The 9,773-nt window shown below is 37.2% G+C and overlaps 2 protein-coding genes across 2 annotated transcripts; one reads left to right on the top strand and one right to left on the bottom strand.

Moving 5' to 3' along the window:
* Positions 1–717: 717 nt before the first annotated feature.
* On the bottom strand, positions 718–1,730 carry LOC119079122. Its single transcript, XM_037186948.1, has 5 exons — positions 1,519–1,730; positions 1,361–1,457; positions 1,240–1,299; positions 983–1,173; positions 718–920 (listed from the first exon to the last, which is right to left on the bottom strand). Exons 1-5 carry the CDS (start codon positions 1,703–1,705, stop codon positions 847–849), a joined length of 609 nt encoding a protein of 202 aa, XP_037042843.1. The 5' UTR covers positions 1,706–1,730; the 3' UTR covers positions 718–846.
* Positions 1,731–5,413: 3,683 nt separating this feature from the next.
* LOC119079105 (trypsin-like) lies at positions 5,414–6,939 on the top strand. Its single transcript, XM_037186924.1, has 6 exons — positions 5,414–5,586; positions 5,669–5,810; positions 5,879–5,986; positions 6,053–6,199; positions 6,382–6,640; positions 6,705–6,939. Exons 1-6 carry the CDS (start codon positions 5,555–5,557, stop codon positions 6,836–6,838), a joined length of 822 nt encoding a protein of 273 aa, XP_037042819.1. The 5' UTR covers positions 5,414–5,554; the 3' UTR covers positions 6,839–6,939.
* The last annotated feature ends 2,834 nt before the right edge of the window (positions 6,940–9,773 follow it).

Raw genomic sequence — 9,773 nt, forward strand, 5'->3', positions numbered from 1 at the left:
GCAGACCTTTATAAAGAGTATAGTCATCGGTAAGTGCCGCCACCCGTTCTGGACTTATGACTAAAATATGGTAAATGTTTGGACAGTTCTGCTGGCTTGCAACAGCATCTATCCGCGGAACTGACTATAGGGTGTTGTAGCTGAACTCACACTCTTTAATTCCACGTATAACACACCCCAGTCCAGTAGTGTCAAACAAAATCAAAATTACATGCTCAGCACAAAATTGTCCTGAACCGTGAGACCACCGGTTTTGAAAATATTGCTTCTCCTTCTTCGTAGCAGGTGGAAAACCTCATTTATTCGACCACATAAAATGAACAGAAACTCAATTGCTTGCACCGAATAGGGAGTTATTGTAAAGCAGAGATGCACACCGTTCACTTCCAGTCAATAAATGGTCAAGATGTACTTTGCACTTCACAAAAGGTACCAACAGTTCCCAATTGAGTGAAATGTATGGAAAATCGAGTTCTTTTACAGAAGTATTTTCTTCTGTGGAGTTTTTAACTGTTTTAAGTGAAGGTCTTAGGCCATATTTTTAAAACACATTTTTGATCGATGCTCCACAAGATAAAAATAACACAAGAGACGTGCATCTTCTGCAATTTATCCCACCTTATCTGGCTTAGTGTGGGTGCAGTTAAATGTTACCATTTTTTTGTTGTTCAATTGCAGTCATTTTCTGGGTACCGAAAAGATTCTCTTTTGTTCATGGACAGACTTCATTTTATTTATTAAATTGTTTGTGCTGCAACAGGTTCGTTGTCTGCATTTGGTGCTTCCTTTCTGAATTAAAATTACCATTCAAATACCATTCGACTTATTGATTGTATTGAACTTTTCTTATCCAACCAATGTCTTTAAAAGGCTTGGATTTAACCACATTCCCACTGCGGTTCCTAATGGTGCTGTTTGTACTATAATCGATAAAAAGATTCAACAAAATTTTCGACATTCAGAAGAGGTATAAAACGCTTACGTTCAATAGGTTTATCGTATCCCCGACAGAAAACTTCGTCGGAGAGTAGCTCAACATCTGTAAAGTGAATTTCATAAACGCCTCCGTTACAGCTCGCACCACCAATCACTCCTAAGCGCTGAATTTTGGGATCGTCTCCTTCAAGATACGTCGTGCCATTATACTTCTTCGAATTATTCAATGAGGATATACTTTGGGTCACAAAGGATCACCGGATTTGGTCATTTGATTAAACATATTGACGTGAAGAAACTTACGTAAAATTAAAGGTTTGATTGTCGGCAGCCTTGGTAAAACAAATATTTTTCAGATCCCATCTAAAAGCAGATTTTGGTCATTATTAAACGAACATTTGCTTATAGTGTCAGTCTTTGTTACTTAGTGGCATATGGAAGGTATTTAATGTATCCACCAACCGTCATATAATACCCAATGGAATCATCTTTAAATTCAATTTCGTCACCATCGCGTTCAGCTAAGTTAATATAACAAATCTGCTCAGAATAAAACTCAGACTTTACTCTCAAAAAGTTTACCTTTCCGAACAATTTTAGTGAATTTTTCGTCTTCTTTGTAATCGTTGCTGTAGATGTTGGTCCAATAAATTTCACCTTCAGGGCCAAACATAAAGTAAATAGTACCAATCACAGCATATGTTTGTCCACGAAATGTATCACCGTTGTCCAAATCGTATCTGAAGATTAACGTGAACCCATAAAACATGTGTTCTCTTCGACCGATGCTATTTTCCCCTAATTCTTATTCCTCAATTGTTCGAATCATTGAGGTCAACACAGACTAAAGTTATGAACGGTCGAAACATTCGGAACATCAGACTAAAAAAGCGCTTTATTTACAATATGCCAACACTATAGTGCCTCAATGACTTAAGGTGATAATGGATGGTGACGCACGGGCTTTTTGGCTTCACATAAAAGACATTAGAGAACTTTAGCAAATCACACAATAATGACAAAACCAATAATTTCCAACAATAACGAAAACGATATTGACACGGAAAAATTTTATCATTGTGAATGAGGCGGGATGGGTAAATATGTTCACAAATCATGGTGTGTTATGTGGTGGTAGAATTCAGACTTTAACAAAAATTAAATTCAAAAAGAAAAAATATTTTTTCGGGTGTCTATATAAACTGTGGCAATGCGATAGCTAGTAATTTCGCGCCGCGCATTTTGTATCACAAATGCCGGTATCCCAACTGAGATACACGCATTTTCGTATCAGATATATACCGATTTCCCGACCTAGAAAATGCCGATTTTCCTTTGACTTATACCGGGATACCGGTATCCCAATTGAGATACACGAATTTTGTATCACAGATGCTGGTATCCCAACTAAGATACACGCATTTTGTATATCACAATCAATATCAATTAAAATCTGTTTGATTAAATATTTACTTATTAGAGATAATAACGCGCGATGACGGGTCTCTGTACAATGGATTCATATCTATAGATGTAAAATGATGTTACTGATTACAATAATAGATCATAATCACATGAAGATTGCTGATTTCGTTTGTGAGATGTGTTTGGTAATCTTCGAGAAAAATTATGAAAATTTTGCGTAAATCAACTTATCAAACAATGCAGTATGAACAAGATGGGCCTTCCGTTTTTTTTTACTTTATCAAAGAGTCGTAAACGAAATGAATGAGCGCTGATAATTACTCTTTGCAGTGTGGACGGGACAGAAATGGAGCGATTTTTTATTTAAATTAATTTTTGAGTTGCATGATAATATCATTCCATTCTTTACTGATAACACGGCAGCGTAAAATAAACCAGGCAGTTGTGGGACCGTATCATAAGTAAATTTCTATTTTATGGATTCAGCCAAGAGTATTGATTGAGCGTATTTGCAAATATTAGCGAGAACAGTAGAAACAACATTTGCATCTTGTGAAAAGTTTAATTTAATTCCTCGATCATATCTAGGTCCCTTATTTGACTTTACATAAATGAACTGCTCCTGCCTGGTTTATTTTACGCTTCGTTGCTGATAAGTATGACTTGTTCTGATCAAAGTTATTTTTTTAAACGCAGGCCAGAAAATAGTCATTTTCTTCCCTCCGTTCAGAATTCGAAAGCTTTTGTTGCGAAAAACGTTGTGTTTAACTCGGAAAAAAGTTAGAAATTACATTAAACCGAGAAAATTCTTCCCTAGTTGAACTAATACCTATTTTTTCTCGACAGGTTGGTTGATTAATACAGAAAAACGCTCTTATTTAAGATTTTTCTTTGTTTGCTAAGAAAAGTTGTGATTGTTTCTTCTTCTGAAAATTGCAAACTGTTTTTCCACCTGCTAAGAATTTCGCGCCGAGTCATTTACAATAATTGACAAAATGACACTTTGGGGGTTATTGTGAATGACGCGGTGCGAAATTCCTCAACACCTGTTGCACAACTTTTCATGCCAAACAACTTGAAATGAAGAAAAAACTTACAGAACTTGCGCCCGGAATTATACAAGTACCTGCACTGGATACAAAATCTTGTCCTTCATTAATTCCCTTGACTGAAATACATGGGTCTTACGGATGATAAACACTCTAAAATGTTTGTCACACAATGTTCACTACTATGATTGAAAATACATGAATGTATGACCAAAAACCTTAAATACAGAAAATGTTTGTCACACTTTGTTCATTCCTTGATAACACGATAACTCGAGTAATTTTCAATGGATTTCCAAAAACTTTTTTTTGTCTGACGGGTAATTAAATTCCTGAGGTTAATTTTGAAGATGGGTTATAACGGACGGGTGATCTCTGAGATATTCCTAAAAGAATTTTTGTCTTGTCGCTTGATAACACGATAACTTGAGTAATTTTCAATGGATTTCCAAAAACTATTTTTTGTTCGACGGGGAATTACATTCCTGAGGTTAAGTTCGAAGATGGGTTATAACGGACGGGTGATCTCTGAGATATTCCCAAAAGAATTTTTGTCTTGTCGCTTGATAACACGATAACTTAGGTAATCCTCAACGGATTTCCAAAAAAAAAACAGACTATCTGTCTAAATAATAGTCTCCTTACGGAGAAATTTTCGACTTTCCAAGAAAATTTTGTTTGATAAGTACTGAAATAACTCGGGTTAAGTTCGTTAATGGAAAATACTGAAGTATCTGTTATTTATTCCGAAAAGACTTTTATGTGTCATTTATTGTTGCCTATGGTAGAAAAAAAATCAACGAGTGTGAACTTTGCGGCCAGAGCGAAGCGAGGGCCGTAATCCCACGAGTTTCATATTTTATTCATGATCGATCAAATGAGGCCGAGTTTCAGTAGATTTAATTGCTACAAAAATTCTTATAATTTAGAAAATTTAAACGAACGTGAGCTTTACAGTCATAGCAAAGCGAGGCCTTCCATAATTTTTTTTAAAATCGACTAGGACTGAAATTCATGAGGCTTAGGTTAGTAAATGGAAAGTATTTGAGTAACAATCTAGACTTTATTTCGAAAAGATTTTTTTGAGGGATTTCGTGGTAGTTGTTTGTATACAAAAAATTGAACAAGTGTGGACTTTGCGGCCAGAGCTTCATAGCTTCAGAGTTTCATTTTTGTTCAATACATAATCAAGAAATCTTTTCACCACCGTTTATAGCAGACAATGGGACTTTCTGAAGAAAAAAATTGGAATATAATAAAGCGAATGCGCAATTTATAAGAAAATAAGAAGCGCGCAGATTCTCGCGAATTTAAGATTTCGTAACTTGACAGTTGTCATCTTAAAAGTTACGAATCGTATGGACATTCGCATTAAGGTGACAACTGGAATTCTTAAATTCACGAGAATCGGCGCCCAGAGTGCAGATTGCCGTATTTTCGTAACTTTAAAGAATTCGTAACTTGACAGTTCTTGTAGGATTTTATACACGCAACCGTCAAGCTATGAATATTTATTCAGTCAGTCAAGGGACCTGACCCACCCATAAGGTGGGGCCTAGTTTTAACATACGATTTGATATTTATTTTTGTCATTGCTCTCGATCAGATTCGTCTGGAATTTTATGTTACACTTGATTTTATTGGCAAATTTGGGAAAACGTTTTCCCATATTCTCCCAAGTTTTCCCGTGTTTTCCTAAATTTCCTGAATTTTCCTTTTGCTAAAGATAGTCCCTGCTTCAAGATTTTCATTCTCACTTGATAGCTTCAGGCACAATATTTCCTTATGTTTCACGCTCTGATTATTCCGAGTGTTTACATTCACGAAATGGTAAACTTTTAGATTTCTGTCAGAATCCCCATTCGGTATTTGAACTACTCAGCTTTAGATGCTCGGGTGTCGAATCCAAGAAAGTTACAATGAGTATACGAAACAAAATCTAGCATCTAAGCCCCCTTTATGGCTGAGAATAAACTTATCGAATATACTAAGGGAATGTGAGAGGTTGACTCAACTTCTTTCCTATTTTTATTCAGGCTTCCATTCGCTTGTATGACAATTTTTTACCGAGTGGCAGCGATAATATCAATCTCTGTAACGGGGCAATCATCCATGAAAGTTATGTTCTAACGACTGCCGATTGCATGCATTCTCGGATACGTTCTGCTAATCTAAGGTAATTTACGATAGGTCGAGCCGATCAAACTCATTGACCTTTCAAAGTTTACTGGAGGTTTGAACTTGCAATTTGTTTTCAGTCGTCCATACAATCCGTCAATGATTTACGTTGCAGCAGGATCCTTTGCGGCTAATCCAACGAATACGCGTTATGTTGACTCAATTACAATCCACGAAAATTACAACCCTGACACGCTGGCGAATGATATCGCTTTGGTGAAGGTAATCCATTCAGAATGTGAAACTTTTCAATAAGATTCGAGCTAACAACACTCGGAAAAACGTTTTAGGTCAACGAGCCGTTCCCACTGAGAAATAACCTTGTAATTCAGTGGATTGCCTTAGACGTTAAGAATGCCAGATACGACAACTGCTTCATCAGTTTTCAGAATCAAACGGTAAAAATCGATTGAACGTGTGGTGCGAATGTTTCCACTTCAAATAAAATTTTTATCGCTTTCCAGTCGACACGCTATCCATATACATCACCTCAGGCAATTTATGTTATGGACAATTGGTTTTGTAACAAGGGGGCGATCGAAACCAATTCTACCGAACGATTTAGTGACATCTGTTCTCACTATCTCTTTAACGACAGCGGAATGTGCAAGGTGAGCATTAGTGTTGAAATGTGCAAAGGGACCACTCTGGTCAAGTCGTACTAAGGCAGAATCCAACATGATAGAGACAGAGAAAATAACAAAATGATTAAGTCCGTTAACACATCGGACGTTCTTCTCAGCAAAAGCATTCCTGTAGGGTGGTTTCACATTCTTAATGATTTTCCAAACAGCTCCAGCCAACCCAATTTCAAATTAGCAGTGACAGAGGAACTCCGCTAGTCTGCAACAACCATGTCACCGGACTGTTATCTCAAATTCAGCCACCGAGAAATGATTCCAACACATCCGCTTCATGTGAAACGACATTGAAAACCTGGGCATTCTACACGAAAGTCTCCGATTTCACTGAATGGATTCATCTGAACATTGCTCGGCAACAGCCGACCGCAGCACCTGGACAGCAACCCGTCACTTATCCTCCATATTACAGTAATTGCAAAGATTATTGAATTCAATTTATATGAGAAATTCTATCGAATCGATTTTTCTTTAGCTCCACCTCAGTCCACCACCCAACAACAACCACACGGTGACAAGCCTAAAGGAAACAACGCTAGCAGTTTAGCGAAGTCAGTGTCAACTGTTCTAGCTTGTTTATGGATCGTTTTTAATTTTTTAATTTATTAAATCGATGAATGCTGGGGCGTGGTTATGTCTGCCTGTGTTGAATGTATTATTAAGTTTAATAAATTAATAAAAAGAAGATAATGTTTGCCAGATAAAGCATACCGTGCTTTGATTCAACGATAAAGATGCGCTGTCCCATCATCTCATGTGAACTTAATGTACACCACCAAATAGGACACAAGTTTGTTTTGAGGGCGGATATATGTAAATGTCGTTGAGAAAGGATTTACAAAAAAAAAATCGTCTGAGGATACAAAAATCCAAACGACCCCTTCAGGAATCGCCATAAGTCTCATTATGGCCAGTCCAGACCTGATTTCCGTAGATTTTTAAGGCTCTTTGTTTTTATGTTCAGACAAGTTTGAGATATTTAACCAATTTCTAAGACTATTCGCACAAATTAAGAAATCGATGTATTTAACCCTTGACCTTCACGCATACGGATATTTATCTGTTATCGATAAATGACGAGAAAAATAATGACAAGCTCTGGGTAATATGGTCCTTTATATATAGTAAAATGCATGTTAAGAAAATTGAAGTACAAGATTTGAAATCAACCGATTAAAAAACTTTGATCGATGGAAGTAATGGAGCCGATAATAATACAATTATTGGGACCATTTGAAGACTAATTTTTTTTCGTTGCAATTTGGCGCAACGGGCAACTGGCACAACTACGAATAAAATACATCTGTTTCAACAAATTTATTCAAGAACCAAAACAGCACCTCCTTTCTTTTAATTTATTAGGGAAAGCACAGACGAGACAGTAAAACACAACGCTCCTTTGCCTTACGTTATTATTTACTGAAGATCCAGTGTAGATCAAATCGTTGCATCCTTATCCAGGACGTTTGGAATCCCTTAAATTACCTCCCAGCTGAAATGCCTATATAAGACAAAACTTCAAGAACAAATAAAGCTTTTTGCTTTTCCCTTTCCAATGGTTCACGTTTAGTGAATAAACTTGAAGCAAAGACGCTGTTTCGACCTCCGAACGTGATGGTGGTCACAGAATAGTATAGAACTGTTCATCTTCACTTGCTTCCATCACATTCGTTCACAAGACAGCGTAAAATCGCAACGTTGAACAAGTTGTTGACGATTTTACTGAAAAATTGCCATCGCTGATGGAAAACGGACGATAAGTGGAACGCTGCTTTCAAACCCACACAACAGATCACAGTAAAAACTCACTCAAAAACACAACCAATCAAAGAAATTCATTCAAAAATCAAACCAAAATCAACTCACTAAAAACGAAAAACCCAGGCTGCGACTGCACACTCGTGTCCACAGCAAAACACATCACTTATTTACGCACGGTAATCACAAAACCACTCTGGAAAACTCGGTTAAACTGCAACGCCAAAACGGTCAAGAAAATCGTAAAAACTGCAGGTTGACTTTCGTACTTGTTTCGGAAGGTAACTGGTTGCCGTTGCCGAGTAGTAGACAAGCAGTTGACGATTTTACTGAAAAATTGCCATCGCTTATGGAAAACGGAAGTGGAAAGATGCTTTGAAACCCACACAACAGAGCACGGCATATGCTTGCCGTCTGTAACCGAGTCTGTAACAGATTAAAACAGTAAAAAGTTGTAGGTGATGTAGTTCCTTTCAATGAATGTCGGGTCATAATTCCTCTAGGTAGTCTACCTCTATGGGTAATTCTGCGTTTGTTCGCAAAAATTATAAAACTTCGAAAAAGAAAGTTTTATCAAAAAAAGGTTGTGCCATTTTGTTGATGCAAACTTTTTTTTTGTAAAATTTTCTTTCTCGAACTTTTTTGGTCAAATTTATTGTTTTTACTGAAACACAATCACTCAACTCATTTCGTTGAAAGTACTGAAATCGTCCAATTTGTATTGAAATTGATTTCACTTTGTTCGGGCAACAAGCGAAAGTGCCTTAACCTGTCACAGACGACAAGCAGTATTATTGTCGAAGCTATTACTTCCATCGATCAAAGTATTTTTAATCTGTTGATTGCAAATCTTGTACTTCAATTTTTTAGCCCCGTACGAAGTACTGGGGGCTTATAAGATTAATATGCCGTTTGTAACACGTCGAATTGGAAGCAGACAGTAAGGGCAAAGCATTTGGTTGTGTTCATAGATGACGAATCCGCAATAAAAAAAATGTCCGTCCGTCCGTCCGTCCGTCCGTGACCCCTCTAGCTAGAGTAAATCACAACCTTTTTTCAAAATTCTTTTTTTCCCTGATTGGTATCGACAAAAGTAAGGTCAAGTTCGAAAATGGACATGGTAGGGTGCCCCTCCAGAGCTAGGGCCCTATAGGTGTTTTTCAGTCTTTCGACGATATCTACCGAAATACGCACGCAATAGCTGCTTGTGATATATCAAATGAAAGGTATTGACGAGTAGAACAAAGTTGCTGAACATTGTTTTTGGGTAAGATGCAACGCGAGCTTGTTGGGAGGGCTCAAAGGTCGTTACTCGGCCCTAAGTGTTTTTTGCACATAAATCGAGTAAATCTCATCCGATTTTGCAAGATTTAGTTTTTTATGGAAGGTAACTGAATACCGAAAAGAACGTGTCGAAAAAAGTTTCAAATTTGGGCCCTTGGACTAAGGCCGCTACTCGGCCCTAAGTGTTTTTTGCACATAAATCGAGTAAATCTCATCCGATTTTGCTAGATTTAGTTTTTTATGGAAGGTAACTGAATACCGAAAAGAACGCGTCGAAAAAAGTTTCAAATTTGGGCCTTTGGACTAAGGCCGCTACTCGGCCCTAAGTGTTTTTTGCACATAAATCGAGTAAATCTCATCCGATTTTGCTAGATTTTGTTTCATTTGAGAGATAATTGAATACCGAAAAGAACGTGTCGAAAAAAGTTTCAAATTTGGGCCCTTGGACTAAGGCCGCTACTCGGCTCTAAGTGTTTTTTGCACATAAATCGAGTAAATCTGA

This window comes from Bradysia coprophila, unplaced genomic scaffold (assembly GCF_014529535.1).
Source record: "Bradysia coprophila strain Holo2 unplaced genomic scaffold, BU_Bcop_v1 contig_297, whole genome shotgun sequence".
Taxonomy (NCBI): domain Eukaryota; kingdom Metazoa; phylum Arthropoda; class Insecta; order Diptera; family Sciaridae; genus Bradysia; species Bradysia coprophila.

Excerpts from the sequence above, each read along its gene's own strand:
- LOC119079105 (XM_037186924.1), top strand. The coding sequence starts at position 5,555 with ATGCATTCTCGGATACGTTCTGCTAATCTAAG. Across the intron at positions 6,200-6,381 it reads ACGACAGCGGAATGTGCAAG|CTCCAGCCAACCCAATTTCA; the intron begins GTGAGCATTAGT and ends TTTTCCAAACAG. Across the intron at positions 6,641-6,704 it reads CACTTATCCTCCATATTACA|CTCCACCTCAGTCCACCACC; the intron begins GTAATTGCAAAG and ends ATTTTTCTTTAG.
- LOC119079122 (XM_037186948.1), bottom strand. The coding sequence starts at position 1,705 with ATGTTTTATGGGTTCACGTTAATCTTCAGATACGATTTGGACAACGGT. Across the intron at positions 1,300-1,360 it reads TACCTTCCATATGCCACTAA|ATGGGATCTGAAAAATATTT; the intron begins GTAACAAAGACT and ends ATCTGCTTTTAG. Across the intron at positions 1,174-1,239 it reads AATCAAACCTTTAATTTTAC|TATATCCTCATTGAATAATT; the intron begins GTAAGTTTCTTC and ends TGTGACCCAAAG.